A 26,488-nucleotide genomic window follows, 5' to 3' on the forward strand; every position below is an offset into this window, starting at 1 on the left:
AGGTCATCAGCCAAGGTCCTGCTCTGGGTGTCTCTGCCTTCAGAGGTTAGGCCTTCTCAGTGGTGATGCCTAGTCACTGGTGACCCTGTCTGATCTCATCACTGTTAACCTTGTTAGGCATCAAATTGTTGCTGTTTTCCTGGGGCTTATCTTGAACGATGCCCATCTTTTGCTATTTATTGCTGCTGGCTATTTAATTTGATTATGCTTAGTTTTGTGATTCAGTTTCATTATTTCTTGCATTAAGAGATCTTTAAGGAGGGTGGAAAGATTATAAATTAAATAATTAAATGATTTTTTAAAAGTCCCAGAATACTTACCATGGATGAGGTCCCAGATCTCTCATATTGCAAGAGACATAGGAAGTGCATGGGTCGACCTAAGGGTCCTCTTTCAATCTGACTTTTCAACGGTGCTGCATTGGCCCTTGGCAGAGTTTCTTCCAGCTCAGATGGTTGAGGTCTCAGCTTGAGACCTGTCTGGAATTCATCTCCCAACTTGGGCTAATGGAGAGAGATGATTACGCACATGCATCACATTAAGTTCTTCTGCCGATTCATATGCTGAGACCACCTCGCTTCGTGGTATTTGTGACTTTGAATATTTTAAATGTAATTATAAAATATTAAACCGGAGCAAAGAGATTTTTCAAAAGAAGCTGGCTTTAGAAGTCAAAGAGAAACTGACAGTTTTCTTTTTTCATCAAAAGTTTAAATGGCTTGCTAAAAAATATTAACTCTGCTGTCTGTATATGAGATTTGCTTGGCCTTGTAAGAAGTTTTAAAGCAGCCCTGTGGTATGTCTTGCATCGTTGCTACAAGTTTTCTCCTTTGGGGATATAGCAAACATTTATGGTTGTCTCTTAACATATTCAAAGTTTGATCAGAGAATTTAATGGAAAATTAAGTGAGAGCTTAAATAATGTGCAATAACTTCAGCAGGTACACATAGTTAAGTGTAGAGAAATGTACATGTTGGCAGCTTTCCAGCTTTCTTGAAATGATCTCTTTTTGTTTGTTAAAGTGTATAGCTTCAAAGAGGTATCTGCAATAACAACATGGGCATCTGATTTCTCTTATTACCTATGATTACAGTACAGCCAGCCTGGGATTGTATTACTTCAGGATGAGTGTTTTAAAGGCCTTTTCCCTACAAACTAGCTTTTCATAAGCAAGATGCTTTTGACCTTCTGAATTGCATGGCTGCAATCTGAAGTGGGCTTTTACTAGGATGGTTGACCTAATTCTTACCTGCATCGACTGTTGCCTTAATTCTTAAGCCTATCCTAAAACCCCAAAATGAGGGCTGGTCAAAAGACATGGGGCTTGAGGGAGTTGCAGGTGTGTGTGTAGAGATGGTCCCCTCTAGAGCCCCACAAGGCCTAAGTCTGCCTCCAATGGGGACAAAATCTGCAACTTTGGGTATGTAATTGCCAACTCTCAGTCCTTGACTGCTTCTTCATCTTTCACTCCAGTTGCAAAGAGAGTTGCCAGATAAAACACACTAAAGTGATATTCCTTCCATCAGTCTCGGGGGCACTTGCTTGAGAAAGCTGTTCAGGTCCTTTTGAAAAGGACTGGGGGTTTTACATCCCTTGTCTCTCTTTCTTTAACTAGATCAGCACACAGACACACACACACAAATCACATTGTCTAAGAACTAATTAATTTAAAACAAAATTCTTGCAACCAAATGTAGCTGTTTTGCAAGCAGATGTGAGAATATAGGAATTTCTCTTGCCTTTATTATGAAGTATACAGTTTAACCTTTAGCTATACAGTTATACAAATATGATAGTAAAGTTGTTCTTAATATTTGCCCAGGTCTAACACCCCCAAGAAGTCAGTGATTGCTGGAAGCATGCAGCTCTTAGCAGGCGTCAAGCTGTGTACAGGAAGGATTTTAACAAATCACCCCCACTATGAGGACAAGAGCCTGAGAGAAAGAACAAAACAGGTAAGGGAGACCTTCTCAGCAGGTCCTTACAGCTGAGCCATTGGTCAGGCCTGGCATAAAGTTATTAATGGGTGTAGCTAAAGGAAGCTCCATTATCTCCCACCAACACCTGGCCCAAGTCAAACATTCATTGCAAGGCACTCAGCAGCGATTAAAACGAAATCAGTATTACCAAAACTGTTCTCTGAGGGAACAGATGCACTGTTTGGGGGTTCTCCTTGATCCACCATTGTCACATAAGGCCCAACTTGTAATCAACACACCAACAGCAACTGCACCTGGACCTAACATAATCTGGTATTGAGAACCTCAAGACTTAATTACTGAGTGCGCTCTATGCAGTGCTGCCATTAGGTCTGGTCCGGAAGCCATAGCTGGTGCTAGAAGGCTACGTTTGACATCCCATCCCAAACACAAACTTGATGCTGAGCCAGATTTAAGGTACTGCTGGTAACTTAGGTAGCAATCTTGTAGAGAGTATTCCCTTCCTTTATATTTCAGAAGTTGTGCATTCAGATTCTTTGGTCTTTTTCTTGTACCCATTTCTTATCCATATCTCTATTTTAGTCAATGCAAAAGAGCCACACTAAGCCAGACAAAAGATCTATCTTGCCCAGTGTCTTATTTCCCACAATAATTAGCAGGGTGCTCCCAGGAAGTCCACAAGCAGCCATCAAGGCTGCAAGCCAGTTCCTGCTGTTACCTGCCATCAAGTCGTATTCCATGGTATACTTTCACTGAATACAGAGGGCCCCATCATGACTAATTGACAGACTTCTTCACGAATTCGTCTTTTAAAGCTATCTAAGCCAGTGACTGTTACCATATCTTGGCACAGTGAATTTCATACTTCAATTTTGTGTTGCGTGTGTTCTTCCTTTTGTGTGTTCTGAAATATACCTCCATCCAATTTCAGTGGATGACCCTGAATTCTAGTATTATGGGACAGGTGCAGGGGACTGTCAAATTTCTCCACGTTATTTCATAAATCTCTGTCTTATGCTCCTCTTGAGTTGTCTCCCCCCCCAACTTCAATCAATAAAGAAATGGGGGTGGGAATCACAATTCTAATTAAATTACACTGTTTCTAGGTTTATCAGGTGTATGCAAAAAGATCTCCTGAAGAAGTCCACAGGATCCTCAGATCTTTTGGGACTGACTTTGTGATCCTGGAGGACAGTATTTGTTATGAAAGAAGACACAGCAGGGGCTGTCGGCTGCGTGATCTTCTGGACATAGCAAATGGCCACGTAAGTACCGGAGCCTGCCTTCCTGTTTGCATTACAGTATTTGCAGGAACTCTGGCACAGGATCATCTCTCCCTGTAACACCCTGTGGCTTTGTAGCCAACACGGTGCACTCCAGATGTTGTTAGACTCCAACTCCCATCAGCCACAAAACAGCCTGGCAAATGGTTAGGGATGATGGGAATTGTACCAACAGTAACTGGATGGTGTCTTGATTGGCTGTCTTGCCTTAAATACACAGCAAACACAGTGTGAAATGTACTATGAACCAGATAGCAGGGCTATTATGTCACTGGGAAGTCCAGCATTTATGTTCTGTTTGGAGTTTATAAAGAAGGCTGCAATCCTAATCCCATTTGTCTGTGAGTAAACCCCATTGAATTCTGCTGGACTAACTTCTGAGTAGACATAGTTAGAATTGTGCTGTAATCTGTGGTCAGGCATTAGGATTGCCCATGTGAATTAATATAGGATTGAATCAAGTAAAGTACAGATTTCTAGGGAAATCTAGTTTGCCTCTCACACAGCCACAATTCCCAGCACCCTTAACAAACTGCAGTTTGTAACAAACTACAGGATTCTTTGCTGGGTGTGTGAGGTGAGTGTGCTTTTTAGGTGTATGGTGTGTAGGCAGCTGTGGGCTTTTCTCTGACTATACAATGGCATCTGGTGCTTGTACAGCTTAGTGTGTTTCCTTTGTATTGCATTAAGAGAGCAGTTCATTGTTTTAGAATGTGGCAACAAGAAGATGTTTGAACAACCTTGTAATCTCTGTTACAGACCATGGATGGTCCTGGGGAGAATGATCCTGATTTAAAACATTCGCCACATCCTCGCTTCTGTGAGGAAATCAAACGAGACCTGCCTTCATACACAATGTATTTTGCTAAAGTATTTCAGAACAAAACGTTCCATGTTTACAAGCTCGCTAGACATAAAAAGACTACGTAGCTTTGCTGTGACCGCAGCAGCTCATGCCAAGAGTTTACAGAAACGGTTCATGGGGCGGGGTGGAATCATTGTACACTGGGTTAAGTGTTTTACCTTTTAATTACTGTGATCATTAGAAAGGGTTTGTGCTGATAATGTTTTTATGTGTCCAGAAAGCTTTTCTGGACTACAGAAGGCTGGTTCAGAAAGGGCTGTGGTGCAGACGCTGTACAAGTGGTGTGGTGCAAGCTCCACCCTGACGTCATGTGGGAGTGACTCTTTTGTGAAGCACGATGGCACATCCCCCATGAAAACAACGCTCAACATTCAGAGAAGGGGGGTGGAGTCTGAGACTTAGTCTCACCTGCATTGCACTCAAAGCATACTTACCCAGGACCTCTGTGGACCAGCTGTTGTGTCTTTCCATCTACTGCTAATCTAGGGGAGTCTGCTCAGGGTTCTGGCTTGCTAACATGATCCTGTTGATACCATTAGTGTCTTGTTGCTGCTTCTTCAGTTATTTTCCTTAGGGAGCTTGGGAACACCAATCCAAAAACATTTACTTGGGAGTAGTTTCTCCAGATTTTTCTTGGTGCTTTTTCCATGGTTGCTTAAGCATCACAGACTAATCTTCTGATGTCTCAGCCCTCAACCCGGATCCCAGAGCTTTGCTGCCAAAGTGCTTAGGGTGTATATACCAGTGACCTTTTCCTTTTCTAATGCTAGGACCCAGATGTGAGCTTTGTAATAGCCATCAGCAATGCAATGCTTTTGGTAACCTTCCCTTCACACGCACACCCTGCTCTCCCTCGCTTCTCTCTCAGACAGCACAGCTCTGAGGATACTTGGCCCTCTGCTGACAAGGATGGAGCTGCCAGTCTCTTAGCAGCCACTGTGCAGCTAAGGGCAAAGTAACCCAAGAACATCCCCGCGTACAGTTTTGCTCTTAGCAGGGACTAAAAAGTGAGGGTTTTCCCCAGCAGGGACAGCTATGCTGTTCTTGCCACAGCATTGTCTTTGTGCCATTGCTCATCCAACACCGGGTCCTTAATTTTTGCTGCAGGTTGATCTGCCCCAAAGCAAAGCTCTGGGCTTTGTGTGAGTGCTGTTGCTGAAGACCATAGTCCAGCAAAAGGCTTGCGTCCATCATTTGAACATTGCTCCCCTTCCTCATTGTATGGTACTTCTCAAGCTCTCTTGACTTTCAAACACTTGTTGCTCAGCATTCCATTTGTAATGTTTCGTGGCTGCTTGTTTTACCTGTGGTTCCACACTTGATGACTGATTTTTGTGTGTGGTTTTCAAATTTCGAAGACTGGAGCATGTTGGGTTTCTTCGTTTTTCTTTTGATAATGTAGCATGTTGTGGCGTCCTTTCAGAGGAGCTTTTACAAACAAGCAAACTGCCCCCCCATGTCCCCTCCTGCATATTACAATGTTCAATTACTGTATTCTGTTCTCCCACCCCTCTTCTAAGTGTGTCTTTTTAAGTAAGAATACCAAACCCAAGAGAAACACTGTCATAAGCTTTGTTATTAAAAGTGGTAGGATATATTGTGCTTTAAGGGAGATTTTTGCTTTATTGTATGTGACAAGTACTTACACCAACCGTTTCCTCTCAAAGATCCTCCCTCCCCCTTCAATGTTTTTCCCCTCCTTACTTGGACAAAAAACAACAACCCCATGAATCATGTTCCTTATGTTGAAGCAAATAGATTTCACATTTTTGTACTTTTATGAAGACTATCAACTTTATAATGCTGTGCTTTTTTATTAAAAAAAGTCACTGTGATGTTTTTAAAGCTAATTTTAACATTTTTATATGAGATTTATGGCAGGGTTGGTTTGGAAGTAGAACTTTCCCAATCATTAACACGTAACTTGGCAGCTGTAGGCACAATCTTTATTAACTTCAAAGTCCCATTCAAATGAATGGGAGTTGGGCAAGGCCACAATCCATCTCCTGTTAACTCCATTTTTTCCCTGGTGTAATAATGGCCAGTGTTCACTTCTGGTGCAAAATCTGATGGTAATCAAGTGCCTCTGGAAAAACATCAATAGGAAGCATATTTGGCCTGCTCAAATAGTTCACGTAAGAAAATTGTTGCAATTAATTCCTAACGATGAGAAACTTGCAGAGCTTCAGCTAGCCTCCCCCACATTTAATTAAATCAAGATGTGTAATGAGATTAAAGTTCCCCAACTGAGCTATGTTCCAGTTCCCAATGATTTAAACACTTTTCCCCTCTGCAGTTGTTCCTTGGTAAATTACTGCAGGGCTAGATACGGTTCTGTCACCCTCACACAAAATAATTTTACATTTAAGCGCAAGTATTCATTAAATAACACACAGGATCCTTCTGCGCTTTCATCCCACCACCACCAAAAGGAAAGCAGACTTTAATCAGCTCACACTTAAATCAAACCTGGAGGTGAGCCATGCAGGATTTTTTTATTTTTTTTTATTTTTTTTTAGTGAGGAAGCAAAGCCCCTGAATAATTCCTACTCTGTTTCCCTTAATGAGGTTGGAGCCCACTGCCGCTTCAACATAATACAATAATAAAACATTCTAATAAGTAGTAAAACTTTAATTAAGCCTGTAGTGATGTGTGCCTGATCTTGCTGGGAGCCTGGGTCAGCAGATTCCTCGCTGGTAATGCTGCATGCTAATTCAGGATAAGCACATCCCAGGCACGGTGGAGTGAGATAAGGTTGCCCTGTCCTTTAGAGGCAGTGGGCATAATCAGCTGAGGATGCAGGTGCTCAGGGCCACTTTGCCCAGAACATTATGCACCTGTCTCCCAAGCAGCCCACACAGCTGCAGTATATCAGGCCTCATCTTATTTTAAGCCTTAAGCTCAGCCAGTGTGGAGGAGCAGGCAGAGATATGACAGCCTGCATGTGGTTCTGAGGTCTTATTGCGGCTGCTGCAGACGCCGCTGTCATGGCATATGCAAAACGGGGGCATGGCCAGGTGGGCACTTGAGGTGCTGGCAGCTCACCACTCTAGTACCTGCTGCTTAACTTCAGCTTCCCCAGCAAGAATTCCAATGGCACTACTATCTTTTTTAAAAAAGAACACTGACCCATGCACTGTTTCAGTATTTTCACGTCACATTTTTTATTACCAAATATGTATGATCAAATATTGCCATCTTAGAAACGCAAGCTTTTTTTTTTTAAACTGGAGCTGTCAGTTGTCCCACTCCCCCCCCCACCCCCCGATCAAGCCAAATCTGACCTATAACAAAACAGTGTGAGAAGGCAATCTTTTTTTTATTAGGCCAACTAAAATACTGGATGCAAGTTTTTGGGTTGCACAGAACTCTCTGGTGGGCTTAGTATGACCTTATGAGGGACATGGTCAGTGGAGAAGGAGGGAGAGAGAGAGAGAGAGAGCGAGAGAGAGCTGCTACTTGGGTCATTGGAATGATGGAGCTGGAGCTGCATTAAGGGTGTTAAATGGAAATTTCCTTTTCTTTGTAATGTGCCTGATACCTGCAAAGCAATTTCAGGGGTCTGGGTGGCTTGGTGTTGTTGTAGGCATCAAGAATAGCCTTTGAGATGCTGGGTGCCAAATGGTTTTTGTTTGCTTTGCTCCTGTACTTGAGGCCTGTTAGAATGTGCCAGGGGTCCTTTTCCTGTCTAATATTCCTTCCTTCCTTCCTTCCTTCCTTCCTTCCTTCCTTCCTTCCTTCCTTCCCACCCTTTCCAGTCATGGAAGTGTACCCCCACCCCCACCCACTTCATTTTAATTTAAGGAAGGAAGGAAGGAAGGAGGAAGTTCAGAAGTAAAGATTGGCCAGTAGGTTGGCTGTTGAGTCCCCATCCCGTGCCTTTTTTCTGCGAGCACTCAAGGATACACAGTGCTGGCACCTTTTTTTTTCTAGAAGAAAAGCACTGGTTTAAAGTGTGGCATTTAATGTAATAGCTTCATGGTGAGTACCAGCACCGTTTTACAAGAAGAAAAGCAATGGTTTCCCCCACATCCTTACTTGAACATGCACAATCGGAAGCCAGGTCTGACAACCTGAAAAAGCCCCAACATCAATCCTTGAATAAATCCAAGCAGCGACATGTATAATGAGAAACACATGCAATACAGACCACAATAGCTATAGCCTCAGTAAGTGCAGGAGATGACATTTTGGATGCCAGCATAGTACAGCTCAAGGTGGTGAGTGACACAATCATCAAAGGAAGTTTGAGGGACCCTTAGCAAATAAGTATATGGGGAGCGGGAGTTGGGATTGGTAGGGAACAGAACTCTAGAAAGCTGAATTCAGAACCTTGCAGGCATTTGCCCTGTTTCTCAGCATGCTGTGGCTGGGTGGCTTCCTTTTACAGCCCAAGGGTCACACTTGCCAAAACTGGGTGCAGCCACCACACACTAAAGCAGGAACACACACAGGCACATAGCTCACCTGCCTCAGCTGATCCATGAAGAAAGAGCTATCGTCTCACCACTCAACAAATGATCAGTCTGATGTCTGGGAACGGCATGAATTACATCATCTCTCAGGTCCTGGGCTCTGCCCAGCCTGTGCTGTGTACAGCCAGCTCACAACTTGTGTGCATTTAACTTGCACAATCGCAGCTATACGCTCTTAGTGGCCGGCCAGCACACAGTCACCCAAATTAAACACACACAAGGCGGAGAGCTTAAAAGCTGTTTCTGCATCACATTTTCCTGCTGTGGAAAAAGTTTTTAAAGTCTCCACCTTGCTATCTGGTTCTGGGAAGGTCTCACATTGGCTCTGGGAGGCTCCAGTGAGATCTCAGGAGCCTCCCAGAGCTGGTATGAGAGCCTCCCATAGCCCGTTAAACAAGGCAAAGAGCTTATAAGCTCTGCCTTGCTTGGGTGGCAAGGCTCACATGGTGTACTGGCTCCAGAAAGGTAGGGATGGTTGCATGGGAGCGGTTCTGGGGTGGTTTTGGCTACACACAATTTTGGCTTCATCTGCACTTTTTGAGGCTATAGCTATTGTGGTCTGAACCTAACTCCCACGCAAGTTGTGAGTCATCTATTCATTTTCACTTTTCTGCTGCAACCAAAACTGGAGAAATTGGGGGGGGGGGTCCCTGTTTTGAGGGAAGCAGGTCAAGCCCTTGAACTTGGGGTTAGAAACTACAGCCTAGGAGGGAACTGTAGGAAGGGGGCACAGCTGTAGAATTCCTAAGCTGCCAAAGATTCAAGTCTAGCTGTGAGCTAGTTCAGCGACAGGGCTAGTTCCCATTCTGGGAGCAAAGATTGGGGGTTTTCATGCTGCTTCAGGTCATTTCTTCTTCTTCTTCTTCTTCTTCTTCTTCTTCTTCTTCTTCTTCTTCTTCTTCTTCTTCTTCTTCTTCAGTATTGCATTCCCTTAGTTCAGGCCTGTACAACCTATGACCCACCAAGCCAAGTGTAACACACCAGCCATGCCTATTGGCCCACCAGATGATCAGCAAATCTGCCTGTCTTTGACTGTAAACCTGAGCGGGACTGGGTGGGGGGAACGTGGCTGATGAATTGCATTTGTTGAGCTGGCCTGGGAGGCCTGCCTTTAGCACATGGGATGAGAAATCTGTAGCCCTCCAAATGTGGTTGTACTCAATGTTCATCAGACCCAGCCAGAGTGGCCAGTGTTTAGCAATGATGGACACTAGAGTCCCAAGTGGAAGGCCACATGCTAGCCATCCCCGTTCCTCACTGTGCCATCTGTAACATTCTGCTACCAAATGCATGCCAAAAAAAGTTGTTTTATTATTAAACGTGATTCTCTTCTCGCTTGCAAGAAACACTTGCATCCAACCTGCAAGCTACTTGCAGTGCAATCCTAAACCATGTTTACACAGAAGTAGATCCAACGGATGTCCAGTGGATCTGCTTCCAAGTTCAAACCCAACTTGTTGCCGCCCTTGTCTGCTCCTTGGCCCCTTAGTGTGGAAGAAAAGGTTACTCTACATTTATACAGAAGAGAAGTTTTCTATACAGTTACGGTCAAAGTGAAATTGTCAGTCTGTGGAGCTAAAAAGTCAAAAGGAGGCCAGTATGAACATGAGGAGACACACATCTTCAATATTTTTGCTGGTTAACACTTCAGCGTGCAGGCATTTTATAAGATGCTGTACTGAGATGCATGAATATTGTCTTCTAAATAAAGTTTGATCTGCAAATCAAAACCTGTTGCCATCTGTCCTTTTTAAGGCAGCCATTTAAAAACCTGCTTCTCTTGTTGTTGCTCACATCCTCTGTCAGAAGCAGCTCATTCTTCTGCCAAAAGAAGCTTTTTGACCTTGTTTTAAGCGCCTTAACATGCTGAAAGGAGTTAATATTTATTTAAATCATCTTTGGGCTTTGACAGCTTGTAAGAGTAGCTTTTATTGAATTTCCAAGTTAAATGATTTAGCAGTAGCATTTTTTCCCCCTGCCATTGCTGCCTGGCGCACTTAACTTTTGTGAGGTTAGCAGCTTGTCTGAGGAAGTTATTTGGATAGCGTTAAATAGAAGTTGCTTTCTGATCCATGGGGATCCATAGCTGCTTTTCTCCTTTCCTCCTAATGGTGAATTTCTCAATAGTTTTGAAACTTTATATGATAGAAAGAAGCAGGTCTCTTGTCAGGGAAGCCTAGCCAAAAGTAATTGCATGTGGCATGCGGCCTTATTTGAATTTCGAAAGGTTGGTCTAGGACAAGGGTTTAAAAATACAGTATTGCCGAGATCTCATGGATAAGCATGACTTGTCTTCAGTCAAAACCACTGCCTTGTTTGACTAGTAAAGTGATTAAAAGTTTGTAGTGTAAAGCAAGTGCAAGCTAGGAACTCAAACTAGATTGGGTTGATGACGGTCTATGTTGGATGTAATTGCTTCAGGAAACCTATTTCAGAAATAATTGATCTAGTATGAGCCTCTGTAGAGCAGCAGTATTACTCAAGAGCACGTTTACTATACTGTCAGGAAAGCTGGCAGTGACCCTTTTTACACCTCCAGAGGTGGAGGTTGGGAGGTTGCCTAGAAAGTAAAGGAAACACAATAGCTTGGGGTCCAGGGGGTGACAATAAGCTGTTGCAGTAACCATGAGCTACTGTGGCTAGCGCTGTGCTAGCTACATCAGGTGAAGGGAGTGGTCTGGTTACTAAGGTGTTCATATTAAATAAAATGCAGATCCATGAAGCTGAGCTAGCTGGACAAACTTCATCAAGGGAGTGGCATGCAGCCATAGTCTTTAGGGTATGTAGCACAGAACAATTGTTAACCTGTATCGGGAATATCTTTGGTAGCATCTGGTAAAAGGTGGTACAGTGGCTTGTGTTCCCTCTGCTAACAGCACACAGGAAGATAGGAAATGGTGTGATAGCAAGTCAGAGCAATGGTCCATCTGGCTTAGTATTGTCCATGCAAATTGGCATGACTCCCCAGGTTTTCAGATGGGGGATCTTTCCAAGACCTACCTGGAGATGGCAGGGATTGGACTTGGGACCTTCTGCATGCAAACTGTTTGCTCTGCTGCTGAGCTACAGCCCTTTGCAGCTGGTATAAGGAAATCATGCCTGACTTTTTGGGGGAAACAGTTGATTGCATCACTGAGGCCACCAGGCTCAGAAGTCTCAACTTATTTTTAGTTGCTGCAGTGTCTACTCTTAAGGCATGTAAAAGAGTACACTTTATTCCTGGGATGACGCTCTGAGGGTTGCCTCAGTGCCACAGAACTATGTTATCTGTTGACTTTCATTTTGTAGAAATGGTGGTTGGAAACTTATGAAAACCAATAGAGCTTGACAGGTTGACAGATTAAATACTAATATATAGAAGATTATTTAAATTGCAGGCCTATACACAATTTGTATAGGAAATAGAATTGTTGTTGCTACATGTTAGCCTGTAAAGAGCTTGGCAGGAGATTAGTTAAAGTACCAGATTACTGAAAATCCAACTACCTAGGGACATACTTATTTCTTTTCTCTTTCCCCCTCTTTCCTGTCAGCTGCAGGACTTCTAATAATCAGGTCTGCTGGCCTCTTTCTTGACAATGCCACAACTCCCTTGCATTGGCTTTTAAGGAAACGAATAGGCAAGTCCTGCAAGGCAGAAAGCAAGTACTTTTTGACTGCTGCATGGAACATGCAACACAGTGGTGGCCATGAAATACTGGAAGCGTGGCAGGAATAACAGTCTCCATTAAGAGAAAGATGACAGCCCCTGCCATCATTTCACCTTGCAGAGTTGCATGAATAGCTGGAAATGCTTTTGACATTTTCACTTAGTAAGAAGGCTGGAAGGTGCTCAAAATGGGGTGGGATGCCACGCAAGTTCTTTTAAGATTGACATACCACTCTTCCATTTCTGTTCAGGCAGACATTCTTGAGTCTAGCCTAACCATCCCACATCATCATTTCCCTCACACTTTGAAAACTGCATCCCTAACAGGGCGGTTCATACCTAGGAAGCTGCCTCATACCAGGCAAGATTGTCCATCTCACCCAACAGCGTCTCCTCTGCCTGGCAGTGGCTTTGTGGTTCTCTCTGACACAGGGTCTTTCCCCTCTTCTGTCACCTGATAGTATTCTTAACTGGAGATGCCAAGGATGGAACATAAGACCTTCTGCATGCAAAGCATGAACCCCAGCACTGGACTATGATCACTCCACGCATGCTTTGGTAACCTTGAGGCTTATGTGCCATCCAGATAGATCAATATGGCTTGGGAAGCTACAAAGGCAGCATAAGACAGGGAGGAGGTAGATACTGTTAGACTGTACCTGCCATTATCCCCGAGCATTGGCCATGCTGGCTGGCATCAATAAGAGTTGGGAGTCTCATAACTTCTAGAGGACCGTGGGTTCTGACTCCTGCCACGTAAAATATCAGCTCTTCTGCAGGGTGAGCCTTTGAGAGGACTTGATATCCATTTCTTCTGGTGTGAACCAATATCCTTCAGGGTGCATTCTGCAGGCACTACTAGCCATGTTTCCTCCACAGTTGGGAGGCAGGAATTCTTCTGAATATCATCTATTGGGAACCAGAGGGAGGGAGAGTGCTCTTATGTTCAGGTTCTGCTTGCAGGTTCCCCTCAGACAATCTGGGTGGCCAGTGTGAGGACAGGATGCTGTTCTGGGTGGGTCATTGCCCTGCTCCAATAGGTCTCTTCTTACAGTTCTCTCTTTGTCCTGCAGTCAGTCACCTGAGTCAATGAGAAAATCCATCTCTCCAAGGACTTAAGTCACACCTTCAGTTTCTTGCACCAGAGTCTGGTCTGAAATGAACCAGAAATTGTGGTTTGGGTGAGTGAAATACTTTTGAGCCAGGCTGTGTGTTGAAAACCACATTTTTATTCTGCACAGCACACCAAGGGAGTAAATAGCACGTTACAGGCAAAGGAAATAGTCTAAATTGGCCTGAAAAATGCCGTCAAATGATAGCATATCCTACTGAGAGTGGCTGGGATTTAGATGAATGGATAAGAAGCAGTAATTAACACTGAGCAATGCCTTGATGCATTTCGAGCAGCAGGAGATTGGGGGAGGGATATCCATTTCTGCCTTTTCTCCATAGTCTTGTTTGGTACACTGAAAAAGCACACGATGCTCAGCAACACTTTTCGCTCAGTTTTCTGGAAGTGGGTTATTACATTTGGACGAGCTTTATTGCCTGTACAGGTGAAAAATATTCACAAAGGACTATTCAACACCTGTGAGCTATGATAGGTAAAACCATGTGAACTTGCCCCATTATTTAAGGATGGGCATGCCACGTCTCAAAAGGTAAGTTCCATGGAAAGCCATATTCTTCCAGTACGTATATGAATTGGCATCAAACATTGGAAGCATCTTCCTGGTTAACCAACTGTGGTACAGCACTGATCCCAACAAGACAGAATTTCCTCTTTAAAACAAAAAAACGGCTTCCACATATGCAAAGATTTAAGAATATGCATTGCCCTAAACTTGCTTTGCAAGGTAAGTGAAAACAACTTGATCTTGACCTTTTCTGTTGGCTCTGATCCATGATTCAGAAACAAATACAACTCTCCCGTTTCTTGAAGACCACAGTCTGAGAATTGTGGAGGTAAGAATAATGTTGCGGGATTTACAGACAGATGGCTAAATAACTTCTAGTATCCTCTCAACCTCAAAGGAAAGTGGGAGCAAGTTCTTGAGCTTCTTATCGTTAGAAACAATGAAGAATGACCGGCTTGACATGAAGGCCACACAAGCTCTTTATCTTTGTGTTTCTTTTGAAACTCGTATTGAAAAAGCATTTGGGGAAAATCTGGGTATATATGGTCTCCTATGAAAACGTTGGTCTCCACTGTAGCTTAATACATGCTTGAAAAATTGGACTTAGGAACTTCTGGAAATGTTATTTGGTGCCCTGCCAAGCACTTTTCAATCTCCATTACCCGTCTCTCAGTACACTTGTTCATTCCCTCCCCGTGGACAGATGATCTTCCATTTTCTGATTCCCCCCCTCCCCGAACAAATGAAGCGTAGAAGAAGAGAGATATAACGTTATGAGGAAAGTCAGGGAGATGAGGGGAATTTATGAATAATCTAAGGAACACTCATAACTTGGAGATGTCCTTTTTTTGCAGAGCCGAGGGAGCAGGGTAAGGTTCTTTGGGCTTCACATGTTGCCAGAACGAAATCTAACTTTAGAATTTTTAAGTCCGCAGTCCCTTTTCGCTCACTGCACAGCATTTACTCAGAATAGCTAAGTAGAAATGCAGACTCGAGATAAGAAGATTGAAATGTACTGCAGAGGCAGAGCTTTCTTCACTTTCGATATTAGTGGTTTAGCAGAAAAATAAACCGCACCAGCATCTGAGCTAGTCAAAAGAAAAGGATTTTTTTAAAAGGACTGATTAGTGTGTAGCAAATCATACCATAACACCATTGCTCCTAACGGAAGGGTTTCTCCCACATGCATTTCAAAGGCATTCATCCTCCACCGGACAATTCCTGTTTTTGCAGAAGCGGTGGCCAACACTGGGGCGTTATTCTCTATGACGGTTTGTCAGATGGCAGAATCTGGGCTCTGATATTCTGCTATTCAATTAAGGAAAAATAAACAGACACATGCAACCAAGCTTTCCTTTGAAATGGCTTGTTGACAAATTTGTGGCTACATTATTTCAAGCTTTACAAGAAGCTTGGGGTTTTTTGGGGGGGGGGGGACATGAATTAGGGCAATTAGAAGAGGGCTCTGAAAAAGAAAAGGCAGTCCAAGGCTATCCCGGGGACAGAGGCAGTGTAGACATAATACTGGTTTTGAATCCTACCCCATGTAAGAACCATGCAGTGGGGAAGGGCTTTAGCTCAGTGAGATCTCATCCATGTTTCCGCTTGTCCTGTGTTTTCTTCTGCTTGTCCTGTTCTTTCTAGGAAAGTAGCGGGGCAAATGAAAAACATCTCAGACCTGTGCTTAGAAAGCGCAGGATAAGTGTGGACAATAATAATAATAATAAATTTTATTATTTATTCCCCGCCCATCTGGCTGGGTTTCCCCAGCCACTCTGGGCAGCTTACAACATTATCTAAAAACAACAACTCAGAGGGCATCTGCTTTGCATGTGAAATGTTCCACATTCAACCCCAGGAACCTCCAGATCAGGGTGAGAACATCCCTTGCATGAATTGCATGAATAGGTTTGAATTAGTGTAAGGCAGCTTCTTAGGTCCCTCTCGTTGAAAACTAGCAAAGCAAGAAGAAAGAGTCTATCCAGCTCTCTGTCTCCTCCTCTCGTTTGTTTTTTTTACCTGTATGAAGTGGTTAAGGTTCGAGGGGGGTTACATGGGGGACACAGACGGTATCTCCCATCTGATGTGGTACCATCAACTTTAGCACCTTAAATAGGTTTCCGTGAGCTGCTCTGGTTCGCCAGAAGCGGCTTAGTCATGCTGGCCACATGACCTGGAAGCTGTCTGCGGACAAACGCCAGCTCCCTCGGCCAGTAAAGCGAGATGAGCACCGCAACCCCAGAGTCGTTCGCGACTGGACTTAATTGTCAGGGGTCCCTTTACCTTTACCTCTGCTCCACAAGCAGGACGTGCAAACAAATGTTGCGCTGCAGCCTTCCTCTCTAAGGGAAGTGTGCCTGTCTTGGATGCCAGCCAGCCATTCCACCCTACCTTGCCTCCCACCACACCCTGTCCTCTTCATCTTCCAAGCAGACAACATTCTGTGGCCACTGAGCATATTTAGCCCTCATTGTGCCTCCCTCCCCCGTTACGTTTTTCCACCCTCCTCAAAAAAGAAAAGGAAAAATGATTTTGTACTTCTGCAAATCTTATGAAGTAGGAAGGAAATGCCCCATTGCAAAGGTAAGTCCAGAGGTAATAGACCAAGCAGCTAGCAGGAAGTCCACAACTGGTTTCATGTTACACAATATTGTATCTGTCAAATATGCCATCTCCTGCTACAACAATATTTGGTTGTTTATGGCTGTCCTTACTTTGAAGTCTTTGGAACCACACATAGAACAACAACTCTGGGGAACAATTTCTCATCTGGACCCGTTTCGGTGGCAAAAAGAACCATGTCTTATGAAGGTAAAAAACCCACAAAGAACTAATTTCAGTGTGTCATGCCCAGATGCAAGTTGGTGTTCCCTCCGAATCTGGGGAAGGAAACACAGGAATTTAACCAAGTAACAGGCATGGGCTTCTGGGAGTGTTGAAAACAAGCCACACACACACCCAAGTTAAAGGACTGTTATTGCCAAATCCGTAGCATGGCTCTTCTAGTAATTTTGAGAGGAAAGAAGCTTCATTCCAACTTGATACACTGATTAAAAACCACAAAGTACAGATTTTACAACTTATTGCAGGAGGTGCACAAGACTCAGGCCAGCTATCAGCCCCTGCAAAGTGTTGAGACAGTCTCCTGCTTCCAACTATGAAGATGGAAAAAGTCATAGGGACAAAGCACCTGTTCTTGCAACCAGTACAGATGTTGTTTCTTTACATTTTTATCTTTCTGCAATGGTTCTTTGGTTGCCTCCAACTCTAGTTTAATTCTGTCCTTTCTCAGCCTTCAAAAGACAATGATCTATGTATATTATGTCTTTTTATGGGTTACCTGGTCTCCATCTTTTATGGGCTACCTGGTCTCCATCTTAGCCGTGCCTTTGAAGTATCTCAGTAGAGATTGACTTTATCAAATGTTAAAAGTACCTTTACCCGCCCCACCCCCCCAAAACCCCAAAACACCACAAGGGACCTTCAAGCATTGTGCAAAGATGAGTTCAGCAGCCTAACCGTCATCGGACTCTGCATGAGAATAGAGTTTGCTGAGTTTTTCAAACTTCGGCCCCCACTCTTTCATATCCCCGTAGGCTGTATCTTCCTCCCATCCACCGGAGCCCAGGGAACTTAGGCTGCTGGCTTCTGAACACTCTCCTTCCGTGTAAAAGACTTGCAAGGAATCGCAGGGCAGGGCGTGGTGCAGCTGGTCCATGTTTCTAACCACCCCTGAAAGGTAGCATCCAAAGTCGATGCTGGAGAAGGAGGAGCCCAGTCCTGTGGAAAGGGCTTCCAGCTGCTCCTTTGGACTGGCTGGGAGGTCGCAACTCACGGGACTCTGCAGCTCTGCCCGCTTTCCTTTCTTCTTGTAAAGGGAGTAGGCTGGGCTGGTTTGAAGGGACATCTGGAGCTCCGCCATGTTGTAAGCATCCTGCAGGAGGAAGACATCAACAGCAGCGTCGGACATTTAAGTCTCATGCACCCAGCCACAAACTTATGGATTCATTCTCTGTTCCTGGAAAGGTGTTACAACATGGGGTGAGGGAAGATGCATGCTGGCCTCAGCCCCAGTGACCATCCTGCACACCGGCCCCATTTGCTGCACCCTCAAGCTTCTTCTATGGGACACAGGTGGCGCTGTGGTCTAAACCACTGAGCCTAGGGCTTGCCGATCAGAAGGTCAGCGGTTTGAATCCCTGTGACGGGGTAAGCTCCCGTTGCTCGGTCTCTGCTCCTGCCAACTTAGCAGTTCGAAAGCACGTCAAAGTGCAAGTAGATAAATAGGTACCGCTCTGGCGGGAAGGTAAACAGCGTTCTGTGCGTTGCTCTGGTTCGCCAGAAGCTGCTTAGTCATGCTGGCCACATGACCCGGAAGCTGTCTGCGGACAAACGCTGGCTCCCTCGGCCACTAAAGCGACATGAGCGCTGCAACCCCAGAGTCGTCCACGACTGGACCTAATGGTCACGGGTACCTTTACCTTTACAAGCTTCTTGCAGTGAGCGGGGAAGGAGGCTTTGATTGTTAAACCACTCTGGGAACTGTAGCTCTGTGTGGGGAAGAGCCAGTCTGCTAACAATCCTCAGCAGCCTTAACAAACTGTATTTCCTGGGATTCTTTGAGGGAAGCCATGACTGTTTCTTCAGAGCAAAGATTTTAGCTTCTGTGGGATTGGACATGGATGGTCTCTCTGCCTCTCTAGATAATGCAAGGGAGTTCCCTGCACTTGCAAAAGTTTCGTCACAGGCAGCAACGCAGTATGGATGTGGAGATCCACCCTGCGCCGTAGAAACAAACTACCCTTGAATCATTTGGGCTCGTCTTGCTACTTTCTGAAAGGAGCAGATACCAAGCTCCTGACATGTCAGATAAACAATGCCTGCTTCCTCAAGATAGATCCCCTGCTCGGGTAAACCTATTTTTCCCCTTTACAATTTGCAGAGGGAGTTAATCTTATTAAACACTAATAGGATTTGTATACTTAGCTCGCTGTGTGCCACCTTGAAGATAAATATCCATTTAAAGTGTTTAAAACATGTTCACGGAAATTTATCAAAACCTTCAACTTTCTTTTTTTCCTCCGTTTTTTAATGAGGAAATTTGCATTCCGCTAGTAGGAAATACCAAGTGTAAAATTCAAACTAAACTCGTACATTCTTTTTTTTTTTTTTTGTGGGGCAGAATCCTACTCTGGGTGCAGAATTTGCACAGACGTCATCCTAGGACACAATCCTTCCAGGACAGGGGTAGGGAGCATTTTTCAGCCCAAGGGCCACATTCCCTTCTAGGCAATGTTTTGAGGGCCACATTCCAGCAGTGGGCAGGGCTAGAGGCAAAAGTGGGTGGAGCAATAAATGCATATTTTACCATTGTGTAATAAGTTAGTTTCTACACATGCTCATGCACATACAACCGACCCACCCCTCTTCTGTTCTCCTCCTAAGAGGGAATATAGGAGTTCAAGGACACATCCCAGCCAAGCAAAAATGGAAGAAAAGCAATGAGGGTTGTGCATCCTGTTCTCAACATGGCCCACCAGATGCCCAAGGGGAGCCTAACAAGCAAGATTTGCAAGCTTTAACCTTTTACCTGTACTATGATCCCAACTGAAATTTGGGCGGTTGGGGCAAAGGGTCCATGTCTACTCTTGGCGCCATGGGGAGGAGGGGCAGTTAAAGTCCTCCCCTCCACCATCAGTGTCCCAACCTGCCTCCCACATTAGCTAGTAAAAGAAAACTGAGCTGCACAGCCCCCAACGACATCCTGCGTAAGACAGAAGAGGAGCTTCCTCTTCTGAGACGGTGCTTATCACCAGCAATTGTTATAAGTCCATTTAACATTCCTAATAATAATAGTGACAGCCATAATAACAACAAGAGTACGAATTCAGGTAGGTAGCCATGTTGGTCTGACGCAGCCAAAATATATAAAAAAGTAAAAAAAATTGTCCAGTAGCACCTTAGAGACCAAGTAAGTTTGTTCTTGGTATAAGCTTTCGTGTGCATGGTATCTGAAGAAGTGTGCATGCACACGGAAGCTTATACCCAGAACAAACTTACTTGGTCTCTAAGGTGCTACTGGACAATTTTTTTAGTTTTTTATATATTTCGAAGAGTATGAATATTATTATTATTTAAGCATATTTCCTGGCCTTCCACCCAAAGGTATCACAGTGGTACCTTGGTTCTCAAACTTAATCCATGCCGGAAGTCTGTTCGACTCCCGAAACCATTTGAAAACCAAGGTGCGGCTTCCAATTGGCTGTAGGAGCTTCCTACACTCAAGCGGAAGCCGCGCCGAATGTTCAGCTTCTGAAAAATGTTTGCAAACCAGAACACTTCCAGGTTTGCGGTGTTCGGGAGCCAATCTGTTCGTCAACTAAGCCGTTTGAGAACCAAGGTTCCACGGTATTAAAAAAATACTGATTTGCCTTCCAAAACCTGCTCCCTTCCTCATGATTAACTGGGTCATCTTTTTGTCAGATTGATTAAAAAGTTGCAGGTCTAATTGACATTGGTGTGTGTGGGCAGGTGAGCAAACAAGAATGTTTGCAGCTCACTGACTTCTCTGGACTTTTTATACTATGTTTTCTCCCAGGCAGTTTTAGTGAAATGTCTCTGGTTCAGATGATTTGGAGACTGATGCTGTAATACATTTGCAGTGCAGGTCTATACACAGTCTACTCAAAAGTAAGTTCCACTGAATTCTATGGGGCTTACTCACAGGCAAGTTGGCACAGGATTGCAGCCTTATCTGAGGCAATACTAAGATAGCAACATTCACTGAGCATTTCTACAAAACATTGCAAGGACTTGCAATCAGGACAGAGTAAATGTTAGGTCTGGTGGGGTGGAGGGGAGATATTTGCCCCATTTGCTAAAACTGAAATGTGCTTTTCTGAGTGCCAGAAGGGAGAGAAGATAATATTAAACAATTTTGGACAAAATCCTATGGGTCTCCAGCAGGGGCCATGGGACAGGAGTGGATCTCGACCTCCGGTCTGCAGAGAGGGAGGTCTGTCCTTTGAGTCATTATAACCACAGACATCTCTGCAGCCACTTCCACTCTGCTATCATTGTTCCAACAATGCAAGGGAGAAAAATGGGGCATGCTAGGAGACCTTTGATCCACAGGATCCAAAGGCCATTTACAGAATTTTAGAGTTGGAAGGGACTCCCTCCCACAGGTTAGCCCTAAAGCATCCTCCAACCTCTGCCTAAAAACCTCCAACCAAGGAGAGTCCACCCCCACCAGTATGGGAAAACTACACTAGTCCCTGGAACTGGCCTAGTGAATCCCCTTCCCTTAGGAAGAAAAACCACCACACATGTGCACAAAAATTAACGGGGGGGGGGCAGCTGCCCCATACACAACTTCTGCCCTGTCCGGTGTGAGCTTGGTACATGGCGGTTCCCCTGCCATGGGCTCTCTCCTCCCCATTATGGCCATCTGTCTGGGATGCCATAGGTACATTGAGATAGGGTTGGACTTCATGGCCTTCACAGTCCCTTCAAAGTCTAGGCTGTACTATCAAAGCAAAGCCAGCAATGGTTTTTCCTCTGGTGTAAGTTTCCTTGCACACGTCAGATCAACCGTCAGAGAAAGAGCCTTACTTGATCCTGCTCCCCACCCCCTTCCTCGTTATAGTTGAGGATGTTCTCTCGAATGTCCTCCAAGTCATCGTGGCAGGTGGTGACGTGGTAAACTCCTCCGTTCATGCTTTTGTGGCTCTTCCACCGAGTCCACAGGAAGACACCGCTGAGCAGAACTGGGTGAGAAAGCGAAGAGCATTTATTTAGAAACCAAGGCCAAATGCACCATTAAAAAGGAGAACTTTGAGAGTTAGGACTTAACGCACTGGAAGGTCGCCACATCCCTGAAACCACCACCCTCTGCCCCGTCACCTTTGAAAGTGACTCACATGGAGGGTGCAACATTTAAACCCCAGTTCAAGTTTGTCCAGAAACTACTTTGTCTCAGGCTAACAGACCCAATCCCTGCTCTCAAACAAGCACCACCTCAGTAATCCTACCAAAGCCAATGGGATTCTGCTGATTTAAGCGTGCACAGATTCAGAACTTTAAGTAGACAATCCAATAAGTGCAGCTAGTTTTAGCAGGGACTTAGCTCTACTTTTGATTTACAGCTATTAATAAAAGTAAATCAGTCAGAAGGTGAGTAATAGCCAGAGGAGGGGTGCATCAGCAGCAACAACAGCAGCTAAGCACCCACATTTGGCCTGCAAGCCCAGGAATGCTAATTTGGATGAGCATCCCATGAAGTGAGTGCACTTAGAGCTAAATATATGTAGGGCTGTATTATTAAAGACCAGCATGGATTCAAGAGTGATTGAGTTTAAAAACTAACTGGTGGCACAGAGGATTGCTAGATGCATCTGGGTACATTATCTCACACCTTCAATCCCTCTTGGTTAAAATAGGAATAATAACAGCCTACCTTGTAATGTTTGTCACTGAGGGTGAATAACATGAAGATTACAAAGCACTTTGCACTCTCAAAGTGCTACTATGCAGATGACAGACAATGCAAATGGTGAAAAACAACTCATGACAAGTCCATAAAAGCCATCTCTGCTGGACATGATAGCAGCAGCCCATCTGATCTTGTATCGTCCTTGTGGCGGCAAAGCCTTGTCCAAACAGGAGAGATGCATCAGGGAGGAGGAGGAAGGAAAGAATGGAGGTCAGTGGGGAGGGTCAATGTCAATGCCAGCAATTCCTACTCAGGTTGGCAGCAGCCACTGTGCAACCTCCGCCTTCAGCTCCAAAGTGATGTGAGCCTTCAAAGCAATGCCTGCTCATAGGAAAGCCCGACCCAATGTAATTTTTCTCCCCCAAGGAGGATCACAAGAATGAGACCTCCATGTGATTGGGTGTCCTTGTGCAGTGCCCAGCTAATGCCCTGCGGAGGGAAGACCCTATGAACCTGGAACAAAGGGTACTACATCAGACAACAGATCCATCGGATTCAGTCTTGTCTACAGTGGCTTAGCTCATATATAACACAAACTTATGGTTTGTTAAACTATGGTTATGGAGGAATCCTGCCCAACTGATTATCTATGGTTGGTTTACTGCCAGCCATAGTTTATTGTTGGCTCACAAACCTTGCTTTGTTTTAACTGGCTTGATGCTCCTCCCGCCCACCAATTCACCTAATCCTGTTCATGGTCATCCTTCTTTCTCCTGCTTGCATTCCAGATGTTAGTCTGGATTCAACCTTGCATGCTGAAAGTTGAAACTGTCCACTGTTGGGGCATGTGGTAAATCCAAACCCTATCGATAGACATTTACCGGGGGGAGGGAGCCCCATTGAATTCAGTGGGTCTTACTTCTGACTAAACATGTAATACACAAAATGAGGAACAGTCTATGGAACAAACAACAATGAAAATGAATGGAAGTGATGAACAGGACATAGACAAAGAGGCACATGACACATTTTTATTAGAAAAAAATATATATTCAGGCACAGGGTTTGTTTGCTTTTTCTTAACTATGCAACTCCTCTCACATACTTGAATTGAAATTTACATTCTGGAAATCCAGAGTATACTATGACAAAGGTGACTGGTGTGTGTTCTCTAAGGCTAAAGAATGCAAGATGCCCTTCATGCAATTAGAAATTAAAATTACAGAGCAGGGAAGGGTAATTCAAATCCTGGTGGAGAGAGCAGGAGGGCTTGGGCTCCGCTATAGTCCTGACCTAGACTGGGGGCCCTACCACCGCACCCACTGCCACCTGCCATTTGTTTGAAAGACTAGTTCCCATTCCCCATGCAAGGGGAGCTTTTACTCAAATAGCCCCCCCCCTCAAAAAATCTGGACCAGAACCACAGCAGCAGGCAAAAAGGGTAACACCCCTACCAGGTCTGCCAGGTTCCCAAACCACACTGGGCTCTATTTCTTTAAAATTGCCACTCATGCAATTGCTAACTGAGTGCCATGGTAATCTCAAGTTTTAACATTCAGTGATTATTAAAACAAAAAGCACCCCTTTGTTCGCAGGACATTCTTATGATTCTCAGACTGCAAGACTGATAGTGATTGAAAATATACAGCGTCTGAAACTGGAGCCCACTACTATGACCCTGTGTTGCATCCTGATTCTGAGATACACACATTTGGAAAAGAAATGGCCTGAATAAAACATGCTCTTTGCCAGTTCAGAAGAGCCTACAAAATGCCATTTTTACCACCCCACAGCAACCATCAAGGGTACTAAAAACAGCAGACAAAGGTGGCCTGTAAACAGAGCCACGTACACACAAAGAGCCCTAGCCCAGTTTCAAGAGTATTTAACTGACCCAGCCATGTCCCCCAAGGAGAGGATTTGGCTTCAATCTCCTGTTCCCAGCACAAAAGGAGGCCTTTTCTCACTACAAAGAAATAAACCTCTTTGTGAAAAAGAGAAATATCATGCTGGATGTAAGCTCCGCTTCTTCCAAAATGCTTTCATTCTTGTATTCCGAATACACAATTCTCAGAGGAGCAACTCCTCTTGTAACTGCCTGTCAGAAAGCGCCACTGGATGAAAGTGTTACATCCAGAAGCCAGCTTCAATGTGCATCAAAGTCAATGGAAGCTTACATTGAACCGTCATAAACAAGCTTTATCAGAGAAGAGCCTATCAGCACACTAAGGCTGCAGCAGCTGTGAGCGATATTTAACACTGTCCCAGGCACACCTTTTCTGCCTCCTGTTGAACAGCATGGGGGCGCGTTCTCCCCAAACCCAATTACAGCACAATGTGGCCTCATGGAAACATGGGGCTTAAACTTCAGAGCAGAAATGCTTTACCATCTGCTACCAGTTCCCTTGTTTTCCTACAGAGCAGAGGTTCCCCACAGTTCGGAAAAGTAATTCTGACCTAGTTACAAATACCTGTTGTCCCGTGTTTGCATGGCAAATATATTCATGCACTGGAAATTCAAAAATTCTAAAATATGAGTGACAGCAAACAAACAAACAGCAGCAAAAAAGAGGAAGCAATTACTTTTCCAAGTAGCTGCAATTTCACGAGGATGACTTCAAAAGAGCCCTGGGCAAAGACGTGAGATTAGGGAAGAGTTTTCGCTGCAGAAGGAAAGCTCAATTTAGCAGAAACTTCCCGTGTCGCGATGCGGGATTTCAGGAGGTGGTTCTGCATTAACCAAGACTGTAAATGTGGACTAACACTCTGACCTCAGATGCTTCACCTGGGGCTTTTGAGATACAAACCACCTAACCGGACTCATCATTTCCTTGGCAGCAGGGCTGTCTCAATCAGTGATCCAGTTGACAGAGCGCTAGTTTTGGAGCCAGGAATCCTAGATGTGACTATCGCCCTCCGCCATGAGCTCAGGCCCACCTTTGCAGAATGAGAAGAACAGTAGTGAATCCCACGGGGTTCTTGTTGGGATGAACAAGACTGTAAAAGCACTTTGCAAATTTGAAGGTGCTGTGTGCCACAGCAAGTAACAACGATAACAGACTCAACGTAAACAATTGCATAATAATAAAATAAATATATATAAATAAAACGGGGGGCATCGTTGGACATTGGCTGGGAAATCTGTTTCATGTTGCACTGCACCCTAGGAAACACACCTCCCTGAACCAGTCGGCTTCAATGGCTTTATAAAAGGGGTGCAGACAAATTTATGAATGATTCATCTATAAACGGCTATTGTCCATGACAGTTAAAGAGCATGTTGCTGATTACCAGTTGCTCGGGGGGGGGGCAACAGAGGAAGCTGCCTTATACCGAATCAAACCCTCGGTCTATCCAGCTCAATACTATTGACACCAACTAGCAGTGCATCTCCGGGATTTCTGAGGGGGGGGGTCTCTCTCCCAGACCTGCCTGGAGATGCTACTGGGCATTCCACCAGGGACCTTCTGCATGCAAAGCAGATTCTCTGCACTGAGCCAGGACCCTTCTACTTGTGGTCTTCAAGTCTGGCTTGTGAGCTTCCTGGAAGCATCTGGTTGGCAAGTCTGGGAACCAGGATGCTAGACTAGATAAATTTTTGGACCATTTCCAGCTGTTTTTTTTCCTCTTCTTCTTAAAGCAGCAACATCTAAGGCCTAAGAAATGGACACTTTCCATCACCAGACCCTTCATCAAGACTCTCCCTGCCAGGAGGAAGAGCCAGGGTCTGCAAACAATCTGGCTGCCCGTGCAAGGAGATGCACTGTGTCCTCCCTGAGGCTAACACACCTGGTCCTCCCTGGCCCTGGGACATGTCTGAGAGCAGAAATTCTCCTCTGCGCTCTCCACGGAGCAGCAGCTGAGACAGCCATGCTACCAGCAGCAGCAACACAGAACACCAGGAGGAAGAAGCACATTTGCGATCATCACCAACGCCAATACCCCAAGCCTTTAAAAGCCATCGCTGCCTTTTGAAAGAACCTCATAATCATGTTATTATGGGTATCTTTTCACTCACTGTCAGCCACTATAGAAGCCTGTTCTTAAGAGAGCAAAGCAGAATGTCAACGTCATAATGTTCATTTCCCCTTTGTCCCTTCTGAGCCAGTTCTCAGCAATGGAATGTCGAAGCAAGAACAGAATGGAAAAGATGAGAAGGACCTTTCCCAGGGATGAGTCAAATAAAGATGCAGATGAAACTGG

General features: G+C 44.6%; 2 protein-coding genes across 5 annotated transcripts in view; one reads left to right on the forward strand and one right to left on the reverse strand.

Moving 5' to 3' along the window:
• The window catches only part of DPY19L3 (dpy-19 like C-mannosyltransferase 3), a 38,219-nt gene extending 30,912 nt beyond the window's left edge, over positions 1-7,307 (forward strand). For all 4 annotated transcript variants that reach the window (XM_053400298.1, XM_053400295.1, XM_053400297.1 and 1 more), the window contains 3 exons: positions 1,824-1,956; positions 3,048-3,206; positions 3,984-7,307. In XM_053400298.1, the coding sequence (XP_053256273.1) occupies positions 1,824-1,956; positions 3,048-3,206; positions 3,984-4,154 (463 nt within the window). In that variant the 3' untranslated portion in view covers positions 4,155-7,307. The remainder of the gene's footprint in view (positions 1-1,823; positions 1,957-3,047; positions 3,207-3,983) is intronic.
• Positions 7,308-17,214: 9,907 nt separating this feature from the next.
• Positions 17,215-26,488, reverse strand: part of LOC128420317 (neural-cadherin-like) — a 92,950-nt gene continuing 83,676 nt past the window's right edge. Inside the window, exons 32-33 of the mRNA XM_053401925.1 lie at positions 21,466-21,620; positions 17,215-17,785 (exon numbers count right to left, since the gene is read on the reverse strand). Of these exons, the coding sequence (XP_053257900.1) occupies positions 17,366-17,785; positions 21,466-21,620 (575 nt within the window). The 3' untranslated portion in view covers positions 17,215-17,365. The remainder of the gene's footprint in view (positions 17,786-21,465; positions 21,621-26,488) is intronic.

The sequence above is a fragment of the Podarcis raffonei genome, chromosome 8 (assembly GCF_027172205.1).
Source record: "Podarcis raffonei isolate rPodRaf1 chromosome 8, rPodRaf1.pri, whole genome shotgun sequence".
Lineage (NCBI taxonomy): Eukaryota > Metazoa > Chordata > Lepidosauria > Squamata > Lacertidae > Podarcis > Podarcis raffonei.